Source organism: Emydura macquarii, unplaced genomic scaffold, assembly GCF_026122565.2.
Source record: "Emydura macquarii macquarii isolate MOO-44397 ecotype Brisbane River unplaced genomic scaffold, CSIRO-AGI_Emac_v2 contig_499, whole genome shotgun sequence".
NCBI lineage: Eukaryota > Metazoa > Chordata > Testudines > Chelidae > Emydura > Emydura macquarii.
Window position 1 is genome coordinate 2,193,106 of NW_027130636.1, and position 27,125 is coordinate 2,220,230.

Here is a 27,125-nt window from a genome sequence, read left to right on the forward strand (position 1 = left end):
TTCCTTATTTTCCAGCCTTTCTCTCACAATACGTATTACCCGCTGCATTGGCCTGGCCTCACGCCGAAGTGGTTGGGTATGCCAGGGCACGCCGCCCCAGTGAGCTACTCTAGCAGCGGAGCTGTCTTTGGGAACATGCTGGCAACTCCTGGTGGAATTCCCGCCTTCAAATTCCAGTCCCGCCGAGACGGTGTTGACTGGAGGCGGTTCAGTGCTATCGACATGGAGCGGGTGGCTCGGGAGTTGGATGTGACCACGCTCCAAGAAAATATTGCCAGCGTCACCTTCTGCAACCTAGACTCGGAGAAGTGCCCACACTGCCAGCAGCCCGTAGACCCAGTTCTCTTAAAGGTCCTTAAGATGGCACAGCTGATCATCGAGTACCTGCTGCACTCACAGGAGTACCTGAGTGCCAGCCTGACACTGCAGGAGGAGCAGCTGCAGGCGACCTTGGAGGAGCTGAAGCATGCCAAGCAGCAGCTGGACAAGCAGGCAGAGGAGCTGAAGGGAGTGAAGGAGGAGAGCAGGAGGCGGAAGAAGATGATTGCCACCCAACAGCTCCTCTTGCAGGCGGGGACCAATAACTACCACAAGGTGAGATCTGGGGCAGAGGACAAAAATAACCTCCCAGTCTTGGTTCTCCTGGAGATGTGAGGGGAAGGAACTTTTGCACCTCTGACCTGGTGCAGTTAACAATCACCTCAGCAGCCACGGCAATACAGTCACAGCAGCTCTAGGAAATTGTGCCCTTGACCAGGCGCTAGCTTGTGTTTGACAGAAAACATCCCCATTAGGCCCGGATCCAGCCATGCACTTAAACACGTGCTTGACTGGAAGAGTTCCATTGACTATTCCCCTTCATACAGTGAAGTGTGTGCGTAAGTGCTTTCCTGGATCAGGGCTCTGGTGTGCCCACCCGAACTCACATCTTTTACACCAGTGGCTCGGGCACGCACCCAGGATGCGGGAGACCCTGTTCAAGTCCCCCCCTCTGCCAGCCAAGGAGAAGGGATATGGCCAGAGATCTCCCACATCTCAGGTGAGTGCCCAGACCGGGACGTTCTGTGGTGGGTCTCCCTCAGTCTCTCCTGTTGAAGCCATTCCTCTTTAATTAAATATCAGTTGGGCCAGAGCCAGTAAGAATCACTCCATAGCCCAGCGGTTTGAACATTCCCCTGAGAGGTGGCAGATCCCTAGACAAATCCCTTCTCCCCCCCAGCCAGAGGAGTGTGCTGAGCTGGGGTGTCCCACATCGGGGGTGAGGGCTCCAACTACTAGGTTAAGACATGTGAGGAAGGAGAACCTCCTCCGTCCCCTCTCCCCCGGCTGTTTTGTGTGGAGTGGGGCAGGCACCTAAGCTGCCCAACTGCCCAACTCCTGGCTATGGCTCACAAGCAGAGCTAGGGGCTTCCCTGCAGCCCAGACTCAGGTGCCTAACTCCCTAAGGAGCGGGGCTTAGGACACACCCCTCTCCTCAGCATCTCCCACTGGCTACCTTAGATGGCTCCAGCATGCTGGCTTCGTGGATTCCATTCTTAGGTGCCCATCTCTCCTCGTTGGTTGAACTGTGAATCCAAAGCACCCCACTCAGGCTCCGTGAATCCAAGTGTGTTCCTGTGGTTTTCTAGGCCCCTCAAAGTTAGGGGTTGCAATGCTGAAGACCCTTTGTGGGTCCAAGATGAGGTGCTCAGATTCTACAGTCCTGGGGACCATATAAATACCTAAGACAGATGTATGACAGGAAATTGGAGGGACTCTCTTTCTTTAGAAACCAGTAGCATGTTTCTTTCCTCCAGTCTTATTGTACCTCCCCACTTATCCATAATTACTTAAAAACAGTGATTGCCAGTAGATCACTACTTTCATCAACTAATTCCCTGACTGCTGTGCAATGCATGTCCTGCAAGCCATCTGATTTATAGTCATCTGTTCCAAACAGTCTCTTAGTTGCAGCTCTTCCTTCTTTACTAACAGCTCCAGCTTCACTTGCATATTTTTCCAATTGAAGACAATTTCTTTTTAAAACAAATTGCAGTACTTCAGCCATTTTTGAATTATCATTAATTCATCCTCTTCCTCATTTGTTAATGACCCTACTTTCTTCCTAGTACTTCTTTCCCCCTGGATATCTTTATAAAAGGCCTTCTTTCTGTCCTTCATCACCCCTTTGGCTAGGATTAACTCATTTTGCTCGTCTGTTGCCCAAAGCTTTTCTCTGCAAGCGTGAGCTGTCTCTGAGCCTGCTTCTTGGATTGCCTCTTCTTCTCCAACCGTACAACAGGTTCTCTTTTGGCCTCAGAGGAAAGCTTCTCCTGATAATCGTTCCGTGGTGAAGTTCTGACTCAGTTACTCAAGCCTGTTGGAAACTGGGTTTTAAACTAGCAGAATCAAGTGTTTTAGTTTGGGGTGGGAAGGTAGAATGAGATGGGGCGAGCACATCACTCTTATCATCTGACCCCTTTCACTCATTCTGTTCCTCTGATGCCCAGTGTCAGCTGTGTGACAAGGCTTTCATGAACTACTCCTACCTCCAAGCCCACGTTCAGCGCAGACATACTGAGGCCAGTGATGCTGGTGAGTATGGGGGGCAATCTTTTCTCCTTCAGCTGCTTTTTGGGAGGGTTTTGGGTTACAGTTACAGGGTACCACAAGCCTTACGGAGGAGAGCCATGGGCACGCAGGACACTTGATTGGTTTTAAGACTGGTGTTCTCTGAAATACTTTTGTTCTGAGTAAATGATACATTGCTTTATGGAAGCTGCATGGTCATTAATTATCACTGTCATTGCCCTGATGGGAACAGAACTGCAGTCCAAGCTGCTCTGGTGATCACAAGGGATTGCCACCTAGCATCCAGTCTGAAAGTGGGAGAAACATATGTTTCCACCCCACAAAAGAGGTGATGGACCAAGGGCTGGAACCTAAAGCAGGTGCTCTGAGAGAGAGACCAGGGACTGTCTGAGGTGCAGGTATCCCAATAGCGATGATACTCAGCACCTCTGATAATCAAACTGCATATTTAGGTTGATGGAAATGGAGTTATGTGACAAACAGGTTTGGAAAATGCCGCCTGCACTGTTGAACATCCCAAATCAATAATGAAGCATGTGCATTTAAAATGAGAAACAATGCATTTGAAAACATATATGTCATCTTTTGTTTAAAAATAAAAAGGCAGGGGGGCAGCAGGGTATCCTAGTGGTTAGACCAGTGGACTGGAACTCAGGAGATCTGGGTTCTAAGCCTAGCATTGCCACTGGCCTGCTTGGTGACCTTGGGCAAATCACATGTCCTTCTGTGCCTCAATTTCCCCATCTGTAAAATGGAGATGATGATTATACTGACCTCCTTTGAGATCTAGAGATCTATTTAGTCACTTATCAAGACCAGAATGCTGATCCTTGAATGTGGCAGATAAGAGAAGCCAGAACTGGAACCACACAGACACCATAGTCCCCTGTGCCACTATTCACAAACAAGTTGCCCGGAGGAAAGAAATCACAAGCTTGGTACAAAATTCACAAGCTGAGGGCTGTCTAGCCGATGTGATATACATTCTGTCCAGCAGAGGGCAGTGGTGTTATATATATCCTACACACGTTGGATCCTTAAGTCACTTTCCCAAGTATCTTATTTTAAAATTGCAGAGGCTGTTCAAAAAATTTGCAGTGAAAAGCAAAAAAAAGTTTAAATTTTGTTACAAATTTGAACCCGTGCTGCATTTTGCAAACTTTTTTCACTAAGAATGACATCCTCTTTTCTGGGGCAAATGACTTAAAGGCTGATCCTGGCTGATTTAAAGTCAGGGAAAGTTTTGCTGCTGACTTTAATAAAAGCAGGATCAGATCCCAAACATACCAGATAAGTCACAGCAGAAGCCTCTGGCAATTGAAGCATTCACTCATGGTTCCTTCGTTTGAATGGACTTCACAGAGAGACAGAAGAAGAAGCAGGTGGAGCAAATGGAGGACGAGATTCAGGAACTAAAAATGAAGCTAAAAGAAACACATGCCCTGCTGGAAATTGAGAAAGAGGCTGAGACTCAGCGCAGGGTTCAGGTATGTTAAAAACAAAAGTAGATTTCCAAGGATTTGGGTGAAAATGGAAAAGAGGGAACATTTATTTTACTTTGACCTGAAATAAAATGAAAAACTTTGCAAAAATTTTCAGACATCAAGAAAAAGATAGCTTTGTCTGCAGTGAAAGGCAAAACTGCTTGACCGTAACAAAATTTTTGATCTGTTCTAAAAATAACCTTCCTTTTAAAAAAAATAAGCAAACTTTCAAGTAAACCTAGGCCTAGTCTACACAAGCAGGTTTGCTGGTATTGCTATCCAAGTATGTACAGTCAGCGCTATAACAGCAAACCCTCCTACTGGAGATGCAGCTATTCCCTGCCAAACAGTGATTTTGCTAGCATCACTTGTACTAGTTCTGCAAACTAAATAAGCGATGCTGACAAATAAGGTGACCAGCTGTCCAGATTTTATAGGGACAGTCCCAATATTTGGAGCTTTGTCTTATATAAGCACCTGTTACCCCCCTCCCCCATCCTGATTTTTCACCCTTGTATCTGGGCACCCTACAGACCAATGACCTTTTTTCCAGTATAACTACTTCTACACTAGGGCTTTTGCCACTATCAAAATGTCAAATAAAGTCATACCTCTGACTGACATTATATCAGCAAAACTTTCCAGCACAGACGTGGCTTTAGCCCAAGGCCAGCTCTACACATGTTTTTTTGCAGGGTATAACTAAGGGTATGTCTGTACTGCAATCATAGGGTGTGACTGCAGCTGGTGTAGACATATTGGAGCTAGTTTTCTTCTCACTAGCTTGGGTACCAGAGCAGGGACACCATGGCCTATCCAAGCCCACTCATAATTCTGGGTAATTACTTAAGCAGCTAGACATACCCTATGGCAGTTGGGGGGTGATTTTATTCTGAAATAGTTATACTGGTATAGTTAAAGCAGTACAACATTTAGGTGCAGATACGACCTAAGCTCGGAGAAGTTGACTGATCCATGAAGTGAGTTTGTCAGAGCTCATTTCACTGAAAGCAGGGCAGGTAGCCCTGAATCATTTGACTGGCTCAGTTTTCCTCTCATCTCCAACTTGGAGTTTATGTTTCCTTGGTAGGAAGCAGAGAAAGCTCTCCAGAGAGAAGAAGAGGGAAGAAGGGGATTTGAGAGATGGAAAGAGGAAGAGAGGACAAAGTTTCAGAAGGAAATGGACGGGCTGAGGCAATTGTTCCTGACAGAATTCAAGGACATTGCCAGCAAGAACTCTGCCTTAGAAGGGGTGAGTGAAATGGAGGGATTCACATTCTTCTGTTGAAACAGATGCTCGGCTTTACTCCTGAAATGTGCGTTGGCTTCTATAAGCCCTGCTGCTTTTTTGTGTCTTGCTAATGCCTTAAGATCAAACTAAACCTTAAACATTGGCAAGGATGTTTTCCATCAGTGGGCTGATCAGTGCAGCTCCCATTTACACCAATGAGGAAGGAGCATCACAGAAGGAAATGTCAGTGAAACTGGGAAGCAAAAAAACGGCTTAAAATAATGCGGGGAACCCAAACCAATGATAACACAAGCATGAAACATCGGGGGGGGGGGGGGGGTGAGCATGCTCAGTAGGATTTCAGAGCTCAGTGTCCTGTATACCAGCTCTGTGGTAGCCCTGGCATTTTAATTCACCCCATTGGACCTCAGTTTGGCAACACAGAATTGGGTCTCTCTCAGAATGGGAGAAGTTATTGACTTGCTCAAGGAAACTCCTCCCCACACCCCGCCCTTATGCCGTGTACAACATCAAGACAGGATTGCTTGGTGTCTAGTTCAGTTGCCTTGTTATTTTTATGGTAAGTCTCACCTAAGGGAAAACAATATTCTGTGATCAAATGCGCCCATCGAACAGGCAATGTAGCAGTTTGATAAGTGCGTCGCAAGGGGCAGCGCTTCAGTTGCTTCCCCTTCGGGTGCCATTGCTAGATGGTGGAAGCTGGTGTCTGACACGGGTAGAAATAGCTCCTTCCATCCTCTCCAGAAACTGCAGGATCTGCAGGTCAAAAACCTGGCGGTGTCCAGTCTGGGCACCCTGCGGGATGATGACTCTGATGACAATCGGCACCGGTCGGCAACTCAGAGGGAGCTCCAGGGCATGAGGGACAAGATCGAACTACAGGTGAGGAAGTGCCTCACGCTGCCAGCAGCCCATTTGGTTCTGATCCATTCCCCATCAGCCAGCTGAGGAGGAGACTCTCCCAGGACTGTGCAGTATAGGGCTGGGAAAAGCCAGTAACAAACCTTGTGTAGAATTTCAGGGCATGCTTGGGCTCAAATTCAAGATAGCACTGGGCATGTGCTTAATTTTTAGCATGTTCTTCATCCCAAGTGCTTTCCTGAATCCTGGCCTATGTATATTTTCCAGAATACACCGTTCTGCAGAAGGGTTATAAGCCCCCATGCTCCAGAGCTTAACTGACCTCTAATTAATGGGGGAAAGAAACTTTTCTTGGTGGCAGCTTAACCCATAACTGCCTCTTGCAAGGCTTCCCGCACCTTCCACTGAAGCAACTGGGTGACAGGACTTTGGAGTAGATGGAGCCCTGGTCTCATCCAGTCTGGCAATTCTTGTGTGCCTGAGAGATGAAATTTCAAGACTTGGCTCTTGCTAACACAGTGAATGCCCCAGTGGATTGGTCCATTCCTCCTGCAGCTGTGATTTCACTGGACAAAGGCTCCCTCTGTTCAAAGTGAGGATTTGAAATATCTAACCCCGCATGCTCACTGATTAAATGGCCCCATTGCTCGCTTTTCTGCTGGATGTTTGTGTGCAGGGGCCAGGTTAAGTTAGGTGGAAAACAATCTGAGCAGACATTCCCGGGAGGCAAAAGGCATCGTCGTGCCTGGCATGGTTGACCATGCGTTCTATTTTAGACCCAGTCATGGACCAGCTAAAATATAGAACCTTCACTCTCCAGCCTCCTATCCCATCTGCCAAGTTATGGGGGTGTTTGACCTTCCTTCTTGTTAGGGAAGCTGTAAATAGAGCTGGCTGCCAGTGGCCCCCAGCAGCTATTACTATATATTTAACTACAATTGTTTGTCTACACTTGTGGCTCGTTCTTTTAAAATGTTCAAGAGACCATATCACTAAATGTATTGTCTAAAGACAAAGCAGCAGAATATGACAAGGAGAAATACATGCCCTTCTTCCAGGGAGCAAATTCTCAAAGTGGGTTGACCTGACACAGAAGGTGTGATCCCACATGTCCTTAGAAACCAAACATCTTTGATAGCGTGACTGTTCACAAGCTACAGAGCAGTATCCACCTATCTTTATAACCAGCCATGGTGCCTCCCTGAATTTTTCCATCTGTCGTTTGAATATTACATTCCAAACATTAAGTGGCATGAATATACTCCCTACTACAAAGCAGCCATATATCTTCTATTATTTTCTTGTATCATATTGTACCTTTGCTTCATAACACTTGTCCAGCTAGCTTTTGACAATTTTTTAAAAATTTGCTGAAGCTGTATTTGTCCTGGGGCATCATAAGATACATGGCTTAGCGTAAGTGAGCAAGAATAAGCATAGTACCATTTAGCAATCTATACCATGTACATAATACTTATTAATGTGGTCCGTGCGTGAGTGTGTAAAGAATAACCTATATGCAGTGGCTAACAAATAGCAGGGGATCACCAGGACACAAGAATACTGCCCTAACTCCTCTTCTTCAATCATGGCCTCTATGGGGTTGGAGGAAGAAACCTATGCCAGGTTTAAGGCTGCCTTAAAACAGCCTTATCAGGTCCAAACTGCAGTCCTGAGAGAGCTAGGTAGTGTGGAGAATGGGAACATTTGAGGTGCTCCTCTGCACGGGCCTTGACTCTGAAACTTTGGCCAACACTACTGGTAACTAATGACACACTCGTGGCAAAGTGAATGAGAAGAAAAAACAAATGTATTTTTCATTTGTTAGAAAACAGAATGGAAGAGGAAACTGAAGGAGCTTCAGAAGGAGCATCAGGCAGAAAAGGAAGAGGTAAGTATCAGGCAGAAGCAAGAAGAGATGACTCAGAGTTCTCTCCTGGGTAGCATGGCGGGCTTCAGTTCCAGAAGCACATGGTAAGATCCTGCTTGTGTCACTCTTACTCACATCTCACAGTCCCATTTGCAGAAGTTTTTTTTTCCATCACAGTTTAAAACATCAGCAATATTAGATCCTGCCAGCTGCAGACAGCTCCCTCAGTGGAGTTTGACTCCTCCCCTAGAAACAGGGAGGATTTTCTTACTGAGAACATTGGGATTTCACTTTAGAAAAATGATAGCCCTGCAACGCAGTGCAAAGGCTGAAGAGTAGCTTTTTTCTTTGCCATGGGATCTTGTGAAGGCCAAAAGTATAACTGAATTCAAGAAAGAATTAGACGAGTTCATGGAATGGCTAGGTCCATCAATGGCTGTTAGCCAACATGGCTAAATATGCTCCATATGTTCCTAAAATCTCCAAATCCCAGAAGCTGGGGCTGGACGACAGGGGGTGGATCACTCAAAATTGCCCTGTTCTGTTCAGTCCCTCTAAATCATCTGGCACTGGCCCTTCAGAAGACAGGACACTGGGCTAGAGGGACCATTGGTCAGACCCAGTACAGCCGTCCTCGTGCTCTTTTTTCAATAGTAGCTTTCTTACAAAATAGCCCAAAGGGTTTTACAGTGAGGGGTAGCACTTCATAGGGTTGCCAACAATCCCTTAGTACAAGGGACACCCCTTATTTTTTCTTCTCTGTACACAAAGATTGGGTGTTACTGAACGCTGCAAAAAGCAGCAAGAAATACCTGTGGTGCATGTAGGTGAGTGCTGCGTTTATTATTATTGTTAATAATGATGCTAATAATATTGTGGGAGGAGGGATGGGGCAGGGGTGCTAGGAAAGCAATCCCTTATTTTTAAAATACAAACGTTGGCAACCCTTGTTATGCTTTACAGAGCTGGTCAAAGCCTGATTAGGGTAAACAAAAATGTAACTTGAAATGTAAGGGTCCAATCTGACTCTAAAGAGTGAAGACTCCCAAGGTACCATCAGCTGTGACAGTGGTTCTGTGACATAGCCATGTGTGCTCCCAGAAGTGGAAAATGACCACCCGCTGACATTTCACAGAGGACACTGGGCACCATCAGATAACAAAACTGGCTGGAAAATGGAATTTCCACTTCATTGGAAATTCTGACCCTTGGAAGTTGCTTGTGAAAAGATCATTTGGGACTATTGAAATATTTCATTTCAATGATGCTAAAACATGGTAATAAAATATTAACTAATATAATTCAACGTTACCATTTTGATTTTGTTTCAATTATATTAAATATTCATGTAAATGATATTATATTTAATGCTATAGATATATTATATTAACCTTAATGTAATAGACAAATTGAATCAAAATGTTAAAGTCAAATCTACAGTGTAGTTAATATTTTATATCATCTTTCATTATTAGTGAAATATTTTAACTTACAGAAACAAAATGTCTGTATCAAAATGAAAAGAAAAAGTCAAATGATTAGTTTTGACATTTTCCTATAAAAAACTTAATCAATCACATTTTCCCATGAAATGTTTTGATTTTGATGAAACTGCATTTTCTGATGGAAAACTGTTCTCATTAAGGTTTGACTTGTTTCTTCTTTCTCTACCTGGGCTTGGTTTGAATCTATGATCAAACAAGAAAAGAGAGCAGTAGAAGTTTATAAATATGCCATTAGATTTCAGTGCAAAATAAAATCTCAAGGCAAAGTAAAAATCCAGGAGCTGTCTACCTTAGCAGGGCCAGAAAAGCAATCTGAGCTAAAGGTGAAAATGGTATTTTCACCATATTTTATACCCATCATGTCCAGGTCTCATAATTACTTCCTTGTCCCTCTTAGTTGAAGAGTGAGAATGAGAGACTCCGGGCCTCCCTGTCTCAGGACCAACGGATAGCAGCCGACCGCTTCCAACAGCAAATGGGCTCACTCAATGCTCGACTCAAAGAGCAGACCAAGGTCATCAGGTCGCAGGAGCAAACAGTAAGTTCTTGTGGGCCTGGGAACACAGCATGGCTCTCTGTTCCACTCTAGTGGCTAATCTACACATATTTATGAGCCTGCAACAGCCTTTGAGCTATAGAAGCTGGCATCTTCAGCTCAGAGAGTAGCAGTTATTTGCTTTGGAGTGCGAGTGAAATGCGATTTTAAGCCACTTACACTGGGAAACATACAGGCACCTCTTCTCAGCAAGGGCCATTTACTTGACATATTTCAACCTCCTACACAAGCTGCTGAAGTATTAGAGCTATCCAAAAAATGAATAGAGGATTTTCATCTATAATGGGGAAAATGTTGGGGTTTTGTTTTTTTCCCCTCAGTCTCAAAAATGACTAGTTTTGCAAAAAAGGGAAAAAAGTTATAAAGAGGCAAGAAGGACCCGTGGAGGACCCTAACTATAACTACTGCTGATGCTTGAGCTAAAATATAATGATGATACTATTAAAGATGATTCAGCAAAGCACTTAAGCACATCCTTAACTTTAAGCACATGCTTAAAATGTTTTACTCACTCAGGATGGATTTAAACACGTTTTATTTTGAGCCTGTGCTAAAAAGCTTTGTCGAACCAGGGTCTCAGGCCTGGTCTACACTTAAAATTTAGATCGGCCTAGCTACGTTGCTTAGGGCTGGGAAAAACGTATACCCCTGAGCTCTATAGCAAAGACAACCTGACCCCCAATATAGACGTGGTTAAACTGATGGAAATATTCATCTGCCAATCTAGCTACCACTACTCAGGGAGACAGATTAACTACGTGGACAGAAAAAACTCTTCCATAGGTGCAGTGCCACTATAATGCCTGCAGAGTAGACCTGGCCTAAGTCTGTTAAAATCACAAACACCCCTGTTATCACATACATATGGGGATGAGCAGGCACGAACCATGTACATCTTGATGTACAATAATAACAGGGCAACATTTTTTGGATTGTGGCTTGGAAATTTTATTCTTTTCCAGAACTTTGATTGAGACACTGCTACAGCAGATGGGCAGCCACTGTGGTAGTGAATATATCATGGGAAATGGCATATCTACACTGGAAGCTTGGGTATCGTAGTCTGGTTAGGGGGAAATAGCTTAGTTGATGTATGTGCCAATTTTGGACATCCCCTTTTATATGCATATGCATCCATGTGTGCACACAGCATTGCTACTGTTGCACTGCCTTTGATTTAGGGAGAGGAAATGAGTGCCATCCCTTAAATGTTTGTGCAGCACCTAGCGTAATGGTGTCGCGGGCCATGACTGAGATGCTTAAGTGCTGTGGTAATGCATATAATAAGTAATAATAAAGCTTGTCCTTGTGTCTGTTGGCAAAGGAACCCTGTGACGTATAATTCCAGCAAAAAGGTCTTCCTTGCATGTATGATGCACTCAGTTTACGCTTTGGCCCGTCCTAGAATTCATTATTTTGTGCAACCTTTGAAGTTGTGCCCAATGGTTCCAACTCCAGTTAGAGATTAAAAAAAAAAAAAAAAAAAAGTGACTAGATTTTGCAGACAACAGAAAGTGATCACTGAATGGTGGATAATGAGAGATAATTTCTTTGCAGATCAAGATATTGTCTGCAAGCAAAGCTGAAGGTAATAGTCTGTCTTTTGGGCTAATGAGAGTGAGATCTGATAAGATTTCCATAGCTGTAACTGCACCACCCAGCTGCACATGCAACTTTGTCTTTCTGTTGCCAGCCTTTACAATATACTTGCTGGTTCAAGCAGGCCAGCAAGGAAAATATCCCATTAACGTCTGAAGTTTTCCGACCCTGGTGTCCTAGGGACTCAGATTTAAACCAAGATCTTGCAAGAAGAATAAGAGCCCCTCCCAACTGGTTCTTTGTTGCAATAAATCAGTTGCACAAGAATAAGGAATGTCCCACCCTCAGTTTTTCTCATGGAGATCCAGGTTTCCCACAATCCCAGTGCCCAGGCGAAGCAAAGGCTAAGCTTGCAGAGAGCCCTGAAGTGTGTTTGACTGCTGCTTGGTTTCCAAAAAAGAGATCTTAGACATTCCTGCCAGCACCGTAACTGTCCCCTCCCCCTAGGCGCTCCCTTGTGGCCAGGCCTGGCATTGCAGCTGCCACACTGGGCCAGCGCCCCCTGTTGACCATTACTGTAACGATATGGTGGTCTATTGGGTAATGCATCCATCCAGCCGAGTCATGGTCTTTAGGCCACCCCTTCCACAGTCCCAACTCAAAGGTCTAAACAGAAACAAAAAAATCCTTCCAACTTCTCTGCGGCTTCTTCTTCTTGGCTCAATCTGCTGTCCCCTTGCTGGGCTCAACTACCCTTGTGAAGAGCTTGTGCACCTCCTTCGGGCCGCTTAACCCTGGCTCCTTTTATTCAGCCATCACCTGATTCCTCTCAGACGGATGGGTGCTCTGAACCCATCCCGTTGCAAGCACAAACCACAAGGTTACAGTGCCAGACTCAGATGAATGGGGCTGAACTTATTGCCTCCTCCCATCCTAAAAAGATCTAAGGGCCCATGTATAGCGCTAGTTTGTTACATTACTAGCTTTGAAAACCATTGCGTTTTCATAGCATTCATCAGAGGAATATGTCTTCCTTTTCTGGGAAGAAGGTACCTCCCAGCGAGATATGTAACCAATAGTAAATAGGTCTCTAACTGAGTCATCACAGATTTCTCTTCTCTGCAGTGACTCAAGAAGCACCCAGAGTGCCAAATCTAGAGGAATCATCTGAAGAAGGTATATATCATAGAAGGATGTCATCATGTAGGTGTTGGACTTTAGCCATTGATCAGTGTGTGTGTGAAACTGAGGAATTTCAGGACAAAACAGGCCTTGGGTGAAGTACTTTGTTCCTGTTGTTTTCTCCACAAAGTTAAGCAGAGCACCGTAACATTGATTGCAACAGCATCGCACCACGCAGCCTTCTGCATGCTCCTGGGGGTTTGATGTTTCCGGGAAGGGTGCCCTTGCACTCAGGCCCACACTAGCTCCCCATCAGAAAGAACCTGACTGTACCTCGGCTCTCAACATCATACCACCCAATAGCACCCAGAGGGTAACGGCACCCTGACGTCAGCACACCACACCTCCCCTGCAAGAGCAGGACTGTCCGCAAGAGAAATTCCTGAGCTCTGGGGAGAGTTCAAGTGGAAGGGAAAGCCAAGAATCACTTACCAACCCAGCCTCATAGAACCATGTGCTGTGTGGAAAGGAACAGAATTGTTCAAACATAGGGGAGAAGTTTGACAAAAATGCGGGGGGAAGGAGGAATATTTTTATTTAATTTTTTCCATAGAAAATTTCACATTTTTCCAGTAGAAATTCAACTACCAAAAAAACCAAAGTCAACTGAAAAACCAAAGCACTTCAATTTGGAAATTCTGCTATGATGTCTCATGGGAGTTTTAGTTTGGGTGTTTCATGTTCCCATTTTTCTCCATAGGCCAGGCTCCTGACTACCTCTCCCAGGATGCACCATGGAATCCCCTTGTGGAGAGGGGAGATGGAACATCATGGGACTCCCAAGCAGGAAGACCACAGTGCATCCTGGGAGATGTAGTTTGACCAGATTTTGGCAAAACACATTTCACTTTTGTGGCATTTGGTTTTTAAAAAAATCAGTTTCTTCCAGTGAAAGCAGACACTTCATGAAAAGCTTCCTTTAGACCAAAACCCATATTTCCATCAAAAAATCAGTTTAGATGGAAAATTTGCAACCATCCCAGAGAAACGTAGTGTGAATGTGTGGCGATGTGATAACTGAGCACCTGATTCTCCCAATGAAATCTGGGTGGGCCCACTTTACTCGTTAAATTGGGGTAATCTACCTTCCAACAGCAGAGTCAGGGCTGTGCTCTTGAGTGAATCAGACATTGGGAAAGTTCGGACGGGGACAGATTAAGCAGAGGTACAATAGACACATGCCTAGGGCCCAGTTCCCAGTGTCCTTTCGTGATGTTAGAATCTCAGCTCTCTTTTATATATTTATTGCCCCCATGGTTGTGAAAAAAGCTTTAAAATATGCCACATCTGGGGAACAGGGAGCTACCAATCCGCCTTCTGCTAGGGAGGGGAACGCTGCTGAGGGTCTGTGTAAAGGGGCAGTGCCTCTGGTCCCAGAATCTCTGGCTCAAACCTTGGATATTGAGAGTTTGGTCTATCAGAACCCAGCCTCGTGTTTTGGGTTTTGCCACAGACCTGGTGGATACCCTGGATGGGAAGCAGAGGCTCCTGGAAGCCCTGAGGAAGAACCCCAACCTGCTGAAGCAGTTCCGCCCCATTCTGGAGGAGACGCTGGAGGAGAAGCTGGAGAGCATGGGCGTGAAGAGGGTGAGTACCAGGAGAAGGGAAGCCAAAAAAAGGGAGGGGGAAGAAAAATCATCTTTCTATTTGCAGGGCAACCCCTTCTTTCCTGGTCCCTTTCACTCCTTCCAGTGTTTTAAATGTTAATTAGCTAGCCAGGATATAATTAATGTTGTGGTGTGGCCTTGCCTGGATATAAAGAGCACCTCAAATTTCATTTATTGGAGTGACTGTGGTTCATAGAGGCCCTAACTGAGATCAGGATCCCATTGTAACAGAGGCTGCGTAGACAGTCTCTGCCCAGTACTTGTCATTCAGTTTCTATGTCCTCCCTTTATACTCCAGAGGGGGAGGGCACAACCTCCCCAGGGAGACCAGGCAGAGCCAAAAGCAACTAAATCCTGCCTCGAAGTGGAGCGTGGCAGAGATAAGAGCAGCACCCCCAGTCCACCTCGGGTCCTCTAGTGCTTGCCTGCAGCCAGTATGTGAGCAAGCCTGCCCATGACAGAGCCAGTTCTCGGTGCAGTCTCGGAAGGGAGGTAAGAGCAGTGGGGGATTGAACGGGGTGGACTAACTGCACCGTTGCAGCTGCTAGAGCAGCACTCGCTGTCTACGCTGGCACTTCATAGGTGCCGAGCGACAAGGTGGTGGATGACACTGTAGGGAATCGTGGTTGCAGGGACATGGCCATGGGGACCAGCCATCATAGTACAGGACTCTGGGTACAGATGCACGTTGCTAGCCCGTGCCAGAATCCATACCACCGTGTCCTTACTGCTACTGTTACCCATGCTAGCTAGATTAAAGCTAGGACAAGTATGTCTACCCCTGCTACAATCACACCTTCAATTGCAGTGCAGACGTAGCCTATAGTTAGCCTTGCTCTGAGCACGTACAGTCTCATAGGGGCGTGTGCACCTGTGTGCTACCAGTGGCACTCTTGTGCATGGCTGGTGTGTTACAGGCAAGGTGGGGGTTGAACGTCAACAGTCTATAGTGTCACAGGAGAAAATTGCTGGGTGACACTAGCCCCATCTCTGTAATTAAATATTACTGGTGTGCTTGAATCGGTGGTCCCTCTCCCTATCTATCACCAGGTGATATTTATGAGCAAACATTCTGATTCAACCATAAAAAACTACATTGACAATTTATTTAGGGACAAACACAATAATGAGGATCACGCTGGAGTTAAGTAACAGTAGAGTGGAGATTAATTCCAGGACCCCTTACCACAAAAGAACCCTTGGCCCAAAGTCCAATGCTTTAATACTTGACAGTTTTCCTTCTCTCTCCCTAGAGTGCTGATCTCGATAGTGTAGACAGGGCTAAGTGAGGGAAGTCATTGAAAATCGCCCTGTGGTTGGGGACTGGTGTACGTGATGCTGCCACGTGTGGAGGGTCAATAGTTCTCACTTGTCCATGCCCCTGGTAGGTACCCTGCCACAGGGACTCTCTTACTATGTGCATGTCAACCTCCTGGCACAGAAGATAGATGTATTCCGATACTGGGTCATCTGATGGAGTAGGAGTCTCTCCATTTTAAGCAGAGGAACATTACGGGCTGAAGCTGATGGAAAGTTGGATGTGGGCCATTGTTTGGAGAAGACAGTGTTCTCTTTCAGAGATGATAGAGACTTTGGGGGAGAAGGTTTGTTTCACCATCTGAGGCAGTATAGGAATTACGGCAGGGGTGGTTGTCATGTTACCCACAATTCTCTCTGATTTAGGCCGCAAAGGGGATTCCAGATCAGTCCTATAAAAATCTGAGCTCTCTCATAAAGACACAGCAACAGCAGAAGGCCAAGACATTTCCAAATCTCCTCAGCTTGAGGGACAAGCTAGTCCGAGAAGTCACCTGGAAAGTCAAGCAGCGCCAGAAGGATGATGGTGTCTTGCCACAGCAACTTTCTGTAGGCTCAGGTAAAGCACGGTGATGCCCTCTTTGGAAGCTTGTGCTGCAGGCATGAGTTCAATACCAACTTCGTGCCCCTGTCACAGGCCATGGTTTCCATGACCCACTGTGCATCCCTGAGGAAAACTGGGCAACTTAGGAGGTTGTGTTCAGTGTGAAGTAAACATTTGCAATTGCTGTGGGCACTGCTCACCTTGAGGGAGCTTGCAGAAATATATTTCTCAGCTCTGGGGGAGGAATTTAAAAAAAAAAGCACTTAAGGGGAAAGAGCTGCAGAAAAAGCCCTGGACCTCAAACTCTCTTTCCTTTGCCTGTTGCTAGAACATGCAAAGAGTCATTCTAACCCACCTTTCTGCTTCTCTATTTTTGGGCCAGCTAGGGACCGAAATATCCTTCAGCATAATTTAGAGCAGCTTCAAAATGGTTCTGTGTTACACCAGCTGACTTATTGCATTGGCCAAGGATCAGCCAGAGTCACATACATCGACCTCTCCTCCCAATGTGAAGTGGAGGCCAGGAGTTGGAGGGGGAGGACAGGTCACCTAACACTGGCTTTGTGACATTTGGAGAATATTGGGTAGTAAAGCATGGGAATTCTCGTCCGCCACTTCTTTTGTGCCCTTTTTTCTTTTCTGAAGCCAATCCAGGTTGCCCAGCAAGGTTAGTTTTTTGGAAATCCATGCTGTTAGACACCTGCCTGGCCCAGACAGCTTGTAGCTATTTAATTCCTTTGCTCTCAGTGTTCCTTGTATATTTCCAGCTAAAAGCCAGAAGAGCCCCAGGTCACCTCTCCGGGTCACATCTGCCAAGCCCAGAACACAGCAAGTCCAATTACAGCCTAAGGAGGAGATGCCCAAACCCGCTCCTCGGAGCAAAGCCAGCTTTCCCCAGAGCCAGCCAGAGATGCCCAGAGTTACACCACAAAACGAAGCTGGCAACCTGCGCCGTGCCACCATCCAGCAGCTGAGGTGAGGGCCATCAACACCGCCCGTCCTCACCCCAGCCATTGCTCTCATGACTTTCACTAGCCTGCTTACTGGGGCGGGCAGCCTTGTACAGAGTTTCGATATCCCTATTGTCTTATGACATGAACTGCAGTAGCCCCAGGACCCTGTTTTGCCAGATCCTTTGCAAACACAGCCCAGTCATCGTGGTAGGAAGCTTAGTTTGGGTGGGCACATGAAATGTCTGTGCTGCAGGCCCCAAGCCACTTTTGACATTAGAGATGGAGGTCGAATTTCCAGCTCAAGTAGCTATACCAGATCACTAGCTCAGATTCATAAAACCATAGGGCTAGAAGGGACCGCAAGGGTCATAGAGTCTCACTTCCTGCCAAGAGCCAGGATTTGTTGTGGCTATATCATCCAAGATAAGTAGCTATCCAGCCACCTTTTGAAAACCTCCAGTGAAGGAGTTTCCACATGTAACACGACAACCAGGATTGAGCTACTAGGCTAAAAATAGCAGGGTAGGTTTGGCAGCATAGGCTAGCCATCCCAAGTACATGCCTAGAGTGTTGGACAGGATCCCACTCAGGGTGGCTAATTCGTCCCGCCGTCCATGCAGCCACCTCTAACCATGCTATTTTTAAGCACACTAGCTCAGTCAAAGCTGGCATGTCCAGCCGAGCTAGAACTTACACCTCCAGCTCCAATACAGATAGGCTTGGCCCCATTCAATTTTTATTGTTTTATCATTTCAACGGATAATGCCATTGTTTATGTTAAAGCGTTTTTAAAATTTTTTTTATCCATTTAAATTTTCAGTTGCAAGAAATTATGGTGGAGGGCCAGACAATTATTTAATGAGAGTAAAAGTTAAAGGTTTATAATCATTAAAACATCAAATATCAACAGTGCATATCACAATAGACAAAAGTAAAGATCTTGAAATCAGTCTCTAACAAGTTATAAGATAGCATTTGTCTTACTTTGCCTATACACATATTTTGATTGTTGTCAATGGAAATATTTTTTATTGGTTTACATGTGTAGGGTGAAATTGATGTTTTGACTGGTAAATGATAGGAAAATCTATACTTAGGCTTGGAAGGATTAGACATACCATAAAGACATGACGGCGGGTAGTCCCATTGCCTCCACAAAGCGCTTGTATAGCTATATAAAAAGGGAATTCTTCCTGCCAGCACACTGCTTGGTTTTTGCTTGGCAGCCCAGAGGGGTGGTTCTCATGATACTGTTTTAGGCGCCATTACTTTCAGGACTTACATAGCGGAGAAGAATAATTTCCTCCACTAAAGGAATCACTAGATGAGGGTCTCTTGCCTGTGTTATGCAGAAGGTCAGACAAGAGGATCATAATGAGTCCTTCTGGCCTTGAAATCTATGAACCTGTGCCATTACTGCTCTTTTCATGTATTTTTGATACAATTAGAGCCAAAATTTCATCATACATACAGTGGTATTGGGGTCAAAATATTGAGTCTTATACCTGGTAGTGCCACCATTTTTATTTAGGCTATTTTCCAGCTTAATTTTCTGACATCTCATTGAAGGTTCTAGCGTGAGAAGGAAGGAATAAGAAAAGATTGAAAAGATTGAAAGATAAGAAAAGATTGGTGGTAACTAGATTTTTTTTTTTTTTTTGGCGAAAAATTCCATGTTTTTTGATGTGCCTCTCCATTCTGAAATGGAACAAAATTTCCCACTAAAAAAAATTCCAGAAAAATGTTTTTTTGGGGGAGGGGGAAGGGGTCTGTCAAAACATTTCATTTTGATAAATATCTAAACATTTAGTTTCAATTTGACTTTTTTTATAAAAAAAATTATAAATTTTATGTAATTGAAACTAATTTGTTTTAGTAACTGAACATTCCATTCCAAGAATAGCAAACCAGGACATTTTGACATCAGCAAAATGCTTTGTTTTGGGGTCCCCCCACAACATGGAATTTCATCAACACTTTTTCCAAACATTTCCATTTTGACAGAAGTGGCATTTTTTTAATCAAACGCATTTTGATGAAAAATTTCCAACTAACTCTAGTAATAAGAAACTAGAAGGACAAGAGAGAAGAGACCATGCAGCTTAGGCAGAATGAAGAGGGTACCTGGGAGGGGGCAAGGGATGACAAAAGAGAGGTATGGAGGAGTTGGGTTGTGTGAAGTCATAGAAATTAGAACAAGGAGCTCACATCTGCCCCAGGAAGGAAGAGGAAACCAGCAAGGGTTCTGAAGACGGGTTGGAAGTAGACCAAGCAGGGGCAAGGTACTTAAGTTTTTGTGGCAGCCTTTTGGACTGAAAAGGATGACCTGGCAGTGGGAAATTCCTGCTCCTTGCTGGGGGGGAGTAAACTAGGTAATGAAGCTGTGGTAGCCTGCCCCTGAAAGTGGTACTGGTGGTGAAAGTGGCCAGGGTTGAGATGCATCAAGCAGCTGCTGCAGGTGCCAGTGGGATGGGGGAAGAGGAAAACAGGCTAATATTTTCTCCTATATTCTATCTCGTTCAAAGTTTCAGTGCTGACTATACATATGACCATGTCCTACCAGGGAACTTGAACACACAACCTTCTAGTCAGCTGCTGAAAGCACTGCCAACCTGTGTTTAAAGACAATTGTCTAGGTCTCCTCATCACCGGTTGCCCAACTGCTCGGAGCCCTCCACTCAGACCATGTCTGACCTTTCCTTCTTCCATCATCTAACTCTCAGCACCCCACTTTTCAGTTCCGAGGAGGAGTCTCTGGGGGACCGTGCCAGCATCACTCCAGTGAAACTCAGACGTCCCATTGCCCCGCAGCAAGCGCAAACCCCTTCAAGACTGATCCAGAATGATGACACCACATCTGACTGGTCTGACCTGGATTCCTCAGAGGGTAAAACCAGCCCGGCCAGAGGCATTTCCGCCGGAACCACTCCAACAGGTTAATCATAAGTAATAATTTTTGTCTCTGAGAAGACAGCTAAAGGGCTAACATCAGAAATCTCCATCATAATTCATGCCCTGATGCTGGGGAGAAAGGGAGATTTGCATGCACCTCTGTTTTTAGATTTGACAGCTTAGGCCAGCAGAAGAGGTAATTGTGGATTAGTGTCAACAAGGCCCCTGTTCTCAGCTGGGTGGGGACTGACTGTGAGGAGAATGGGGTGACCATTCTCTATGAATGGGATTTTAAGCACCCTTATGCCAAGACCCCTGTTGTTGCAGGAGGCCAGAAAAGGACATTTCTTACCCTGCTTTTCCCAAAACGGGCCCCAGAAAGGCCCGGCTACTGGGTTTCAGGAGCAAGGCTTTGTCCTGATGTATCCACACCCTTGGCAGTCAGTTGCAGTGGCAGGATTGCTGGTTATGCTATGCACAGATAGACACCCTTCTCTCTGCTCCAGGGTACGTACCTCTCCCCCTGAAGAGCAGAATAGGGTTTTCTTTTCCTGCAGAGCCATTACTAAATCATTTTGGCCCCATCCATCACACGAGCAGACCCACTGCCGTCAATGGGACTACTCACCTGCTCAAAGAGACACGTATTCTTAAGTATCTTCCTGGATATTTTGTGCGGGGATTGACACCGAGGTGCTTTCAAATGCATGGTCACTCTCTTCTTACCCCACGGTTCCTTCTCTATCCCTTTAGAACAGACGTTGCCATTAATCCAGCTGATGTCTCAACATATTGAGCTCAGCAGCATACTGGGCTGCATTAGTAGGAGCATTGCCAGCAGATTGAGGGCAGTGATTATTCCCCTCTATCTGGCACTGGAGAGGCCACATTTTGAGTTGTGTCCAGTTCTGGGCCCCCCACTGCAGAAAGGATGTTGACAAAATTGGAACGAGTCCAGCGGAAGGCAACAAAAATGGTTAGGGGGCTGCAACACATGACTTATGAGGAGAGACTGAGGGAACTGGACTTGTTTAGTCTGCAAAAGAGAAGAATGAAGGGGGATTTGATAGCAGCCTTTAACTACCTGAAAGGGGGTTCCAGAATGGATGGAGCTAGGCTGTTCTCAGTGGTGGCAGATGGCAGAACTAGGAGGAATGGTCTCAGGTTGTAATGGGGGAGGTCTAGGTTGGATATTAGGAAAAAGTTTTTCACTGGGAGGGTGGTGAAGCACTGGAATGGGTTACCTAGGGAGGTGGTGGAATCTCCATTCTTGGAGGATTATAAGACCCGGCTTGACAAAGCCCTGGCTGGGATGATTTAGTTGGGGTTCATTTTGCTTTGAACGGGAGGTTGTACTAGATGACCTCCTGGGGTCCCTTCCAACCCTCATCTCCTATGATCTTCTCTAGCTGCAAGAAATAATGTGGTTTAAAGTGATCTCTCAGCTTGAAGTTTTTAAAATGGACTAAAATTCTAGTTTCTCCTAGCTCATTCTTAAAAGCACATATGCTGTCTTTTTAAAAAAGCCTTCGAGGAAACAATATCAGGGTTTTTCTGCTGCGCTGCTGAGGTTTATTGGGGGTTTTTCAAGCAAGATAGAAACAGACTATACAGTGAAGCAATAAAACAAATGCTACACAAAGAGCTGTCAAATGCACATCAGAGAGAATCACTTATTTTAGCTAGCTCCCTTGTATTATAGACACTCTAGGTGCTACAGTAGATCCCACAGTTCCCTGGTTGAATACCCAGGGGGGAATAAATCCAAAACCTTTAGCTCCAATGCACCAGCTTCTAGTGCTTGAACGACAGAATGTCCATTGCCTGGGAGCAGCAGCAGGCGTCTTTCATTTGTGGAGCAGCCACTGCAGAGACAGACATTTGGCAAGCGTGTTACATGGGTACCACCTTTTTAGTCCCAAATGTTGACATTGTCCCTTTAAATGACATTCCTGCTGCACATTATTGGTGAGACTGGTGTACAGCAGAGGTTTTTAGCTAGCACCTTTGTAAGAGCGAGTGTGGATGCTCTAAATGTTCGTTCCAGGATATAAACCTTGTATACAGGTGAACTTCGGGCAAAGGGATAGTGTTGACCTTATTCACCTTCTAGCTTCAGAACCTTGTCCCCACTAGGGTTTCACAGCAGGAGAGCTATTGCATGTTAGTTATCCCACAGTGAAAACACATGATTTTGGGCAGTGAAGATGTAGCCTTTGTGGTTCACCCTGCGCAGAGCTCCATGGTCAACTACAGGTGCTTTTATCCTGGAACAGATATCTGTGGCACGTCAACACTATTTCTTACACATGTGCTACCTATGTTGAGCTAGTTGGCAATCAACTAGCTGGAGGTCACTGGACAGGCCCTCAACTATTAAAACTTATCAAGGGCTGTGGTAGATTCTGTCACTGGCAATTTTTAAATCCAGATTGGATGATGTTTTTCTAAAAGATCAGCTCTAGGAATTACCTTGGGGAAGTTCTGTGGCCTGTGTTATACAGGAGGTCCGACTAGATTATCATAATGGCCCTCCAGGTCTTGGCATCTATGAACATGACCCCAATGGTCATACTTTGTACCAAATTCCTCAATGACTGGGTCATGTCAGGGGATTGGCCAGGAGCTACAAAGTCTTTCAGGCGAAGGTCAGCAGTTCAGAGTTAAGCCAAGCTGCGGAGGGTGTGAGGTGGGGAACAAAAGTCATTCCTTCCTGGCTGCTGGTCAGCCCTGTCTATGAAATAAGTTGGTGGCTACTGTCCATTTCCTAGTTGGCAACCATCTGTATCACAAAAATTGGGACACCTGAAGTCCACATCAGTTCTCTTTGGAAGGACTGAACAGACATGGAGCTAGCAGCTCTAATACTTAGCAGGGGTCTTAGCCACTCAGGATTGAGGCACGTTGGTGTGGTAGGCTGCAGCTGATTGTATGTCACCTGTAGACAAATTGAGGCTGTTCCTAACCATCAGGGGAGTGAGGTTTTGGCACAGCCTCCCAAGAAGAGAAGTAGGGTCAAGCAACCTAACTGAAGATGGAGCTTGGTAAGTTTGCAAACGATATGATGGGGTTGCCTGAAATAGCATGAGACTGAACTCCACGATCCAGGAGATCCCTTTCAGTCTGATGTACAATAGGTGGCTGTCTCAGCTCTTTCACCAGCAGCATTTCACTTTAAAATTGGAAAGGCGAGTCCAGAAGGAACTCCTTTCCCACCCACTCGGAATCCTGATGAAAAATGCAGCTGTGCAGAGTGATATTGACCATGTGATTGCAGGGCCCTGGACTCCATTTCTAACAAGCTGTGCTCTGTGCAGGGACGCTGGTGTCTGCAATGGCTAAAAATCTGGAGCACGCACTGAGCATGCCAGCAAGGAAGCCTGCCGGTGGGATAAAACTCCTCCCTGCCCAGCCTTCTGACTCTCTTAAAACCAGCCACTCAGCCAAGAAACTCCAGGTATCTTGTGCAACAGACAGATTGTTGGAGAAAGCTGGGAAAGTCATGCAGGGAGGGGAAAGTACCCGGGCCCAGGTATTCAGGAATGCAGTGATTTAGAGTGGAGACCTGCATCATCTCAAACCATTTCCTAGTGGAGACCTCTGTATAGCTATCAAATCAAAAACGAGGCACTGGGGTAGGGCAACAAACTGTAGAGTATTCATGTTGGGGAGGATGAATGCATGGTCATGCTCTGGGTTGACTGTAGTTCAGTAATATTGAGAGAGTCCCAGGGTTAGTTCAGACAGATCTGGTGGCCCTGGTTCAGCCGTTCATTTTGGCCTCCCATCTGCAAAGCCCAAGACTCAGCATGTGATATTTTTTTCCCCTTCCCTCTCACACCTCCCCAGAGAACAGCTCTGCTATGTAAGCTAGGTCAGGGGTGTGAGCCCCATGGAGCAGGAGAGGTGAGAATAGGGACTATGTTCCAGAGCCAGTGGATCTTTGTAGAAAGGAGCGAGGCAACTGTGCATGCATGAGGGGAGAACATGCAATATGCCCCAGCTAGGGGAAAGAGAAGACTAGTTTCCCCAGGCAGCTTGTACTCTACAAAACTTTGCACTGAAGCAACAGCAGCAAATCTCACAACAGTATTTCCATTAGTCCCTGGAGATGTCAGAGCCTGTAAAGATGAAGGTCTGACATCATTACCAGAACCAGCCTTGAAGATCTAGACTTGGCCATGCTGACATTTTGAGATATCATCCCAAAGTTAGGCCCAATGAAACCAATCATCAGCTGGTGTAAGTCAACCTAGCATCCTGGTCACAGATAACCTCTGCTGGAAGGAGTTATGGTGATTTATAGCTGCTGAGATCTGTCCCATCATCAAGTTATTGTGTAGCTCTTTCCTAATATTTGCCCAGTCACAGTCTTTCAAAAAATGGAAATTCACATGGTTAAAGAATGACAGTAAATGCCTGGGAATCAAATTAGACAGATCTCTGGAATATGTCCAGAAATAATTGGGGTGACGTGACGACAAAACAACCTGATTACTAACATGGGACATAGGTAACCTTGATTTCTGGGGAAGAGTTAACGTAATTAAAATGGTTGAAGCACTGAAGTCCTACTGCTTTTTAAATTGCCTTCCCCGAACAGTCCCACTGAGCATAGCAAAGTTTCTTCACAACAATGTGAAAGAGATTGTCTGCCTTCATCTGACAAAGTAAAGAACCAAGAGTGAGACTTCTAAAATGATTTGCAACCCAGGAACATGGGGGGAAAAGAGTCTAGCTAATGCCAAATTACGTCAAGTCGCATTCAATCTTGGGCTTCCCAGGCAAATTGGGCACAAGGTGGTGTCATGGGACAAATGAGAAATAATCCCAGCCAAACCACTAGCACAGGAGATTCCTTACTGAAATCAAGGAACCGGAGAACACTCCTCAGAGATGGAATAAATTAATGAAGTTCAAAGCAAGGCCAAGTCTTGCCCTAGAAAATACAAAGATGCCTATATTTGGGCGTAAAGTGTAACAGGCCCCACTCCAGTTGTAAATTACTTGTTGGTACAAGGAACTCCCTTGGCAAATCGAGCCACGGGATTGGGTCCTTAGATCCCCTGGGAAGACTGAGCTGTAGCTGCAATTTATATAAAGCATCAGACCTGCTCAATGAATGAAATCTCATAGATTTTATTGAAACAGGCACCGACCCAAACGTTAACATCTGTGCCCGCTGGTAATAAGCCATGAGGGATAGTTTAAGGAGCAGACTTCCAGGAATCATCTCAACATTTTTTCCCCAATTATTTTTCCCCATTTTTGAAATGTCACAGGAATTCCGTAACTTGACACACTTCATACAGATCGATCCAGTTCTTCTCCCAGCTCTGTTAAATCAGGATTTGGATGTCGCCTTCTAAAATATATAGCTCAACCCACAAGATATGGGCTTAGTGCAGGAATCCCAAGGTAAATCTCTGGCCTGGGTTATGCAAAAGGTTAGACTAGATGATCACAACGGTCTGGTCAGACTCCCATCTCTGTGTCTGTGACTCCTCGAGAGTCCTTGTAGTTTGTGCTCCATCAGACACATCTGACCCTATAAGTAGTTCCGCAGCTGGCCAACAGATGGCCCTGCCTTGAGCTGGGAGCAGCAAGAGAAAACCAATAGCTGAAGGAAGTATTTGATAAACCTAAATTGGGATTTGGCTGAGGAAGGTTTGTCACTTAGAAGTGCTCCCATGGTCACCATTACACTGACCCCAGGCCAGCACGGGGTGATCAGCCAGGGTCACTGGCCGCAAAAACAGCACTTGCTCACCCTCGCCATGTTTGCTCATTCTATCTCCTCCCATTCCCCATGCAGTTTGTGGATGAGGACAGCGACTTGGAAAGTTCCTCCCTCGAAGAGATCACCCAACACCTGGACGCCAGCAGCCAGATGAAGCCGCAGCAGCAACCAGCTGTGAGGCACAGCATGGACTCAGCCGGGTCCCAGGGCACCAGCGTCTGGAGCTCCAGCGGCACAAGGGTTGGAGGCTGGTGACTTGCAGCAAAGGGGGCCCATTATGCAAGTGCTTGGAGTTTCTGCCATGTGACCACAAGGCTTTGGGTTCCTGCTACTCACGGGAAAATCAGGCATTGGGCTCCACTTTAAAAAGAATCCACCAGTTTAGAGCGATCAGAATGGGAATCCCTGTCCCGGGGCCCTAAGCCTTACCTAGCCATGATGCATTTTTCCAACAGCTACCCAGGTGCCCTTCCCACCGTGTGTGCGTGTCAATGTCTCTTGGGCTGGTTGGGGGAAAAGGGGGAAAAAGCATCATACAACACCCGTGTGCGTGTGGAAGGGCACATTCCGCTGCCCAGCCACCAATGTGAAACGCGGCAGAGACAGCGGGACCAAGCATGTGGAGGGAAGGGTCTGGGTCAGTGCTCAGGGGATACGCAGGGCTGGCATCCTTTGGCCACTTTGGAGCTGGAGGATGCACATAGTATGGAGGCCATGGAGGCATCAAGGCTGCAGGTGCAGCTTCCTTCCTTGTCCTGGTGGAGGAAGGAATCCCTCCTGCCTCTCACCCCAGAGAAGATCCCCAGCAGACTTCAGGTCCTAAAGAAATCACAGGATTGGGCCCTAAAGGAGTCACAGGAGCAGGCCCGAGAGCTTTATGCATGGGGGTATCAACCCCTTCCACGCAGCTAGGGAGTCAGCTGCCTCAGTGGCATCATCTCCCCATTCCCAGGTGACCTTGGATCTGTGGTCTGCCTGGGGGGAGGAGATGGGACAGGGCCCTGGGATGGATGTGGAATGCATTTTGTACCCCCACAACCCTGCACAGGGCTCCGTGAAAAGAGAACATAGGCCACAGCTGGGTAATTTTAATGTCTGCATTCGAGGAGAGATCCTAGGGCCTGCTGGTGGCTGAGAGGCACCTCCCACCCCCCGTCCCCCATCAGCTCAGTTCCACAGAAGGCATTTTGCTATGGAGCAGGAAGGGAAGGGTGGGTTGGGGCACAAAACGGGCATAGGGCCACAGATGGAT

The 27,125-nt window shown here is 46.0% G+C and overlaps 1 protein-coding gene across 1 annotated transcript; it reads left to right on the top strand.

Moving 5' to 3' along the window:
* Positions 1-78: 78 nt before the first annotated feature.
* On the top strand, positions 79-27,125 carry DZIP1L (DAZ interacting zinc finger protein 1 like). Its single transcript, XM_067538726.1, has 15 exons — positions 79-594; positions 2,490-2,574; positions 3,934-4,058; positions 5,146-5,307; positions 6,052-6,189; positions 7,997-8,059; positions 9,941-10,081; positions 11,657-11,687; positions 12,764-12,814; positions 14,274-14,407; positions 16,111-16,303; positions 17,056-17,263; positions 19,980-20,176; positions 23,451-23,590; positions 25,949-27,125. Exons 1-15 carry the CDS (start codon positions 79-81, stop codon positions 26,126-26,128), a joined length of 2,364 nt encoding a protein of 787 aa, XP_067394827.1. The 3' UTR covers positions 26,129-27,125.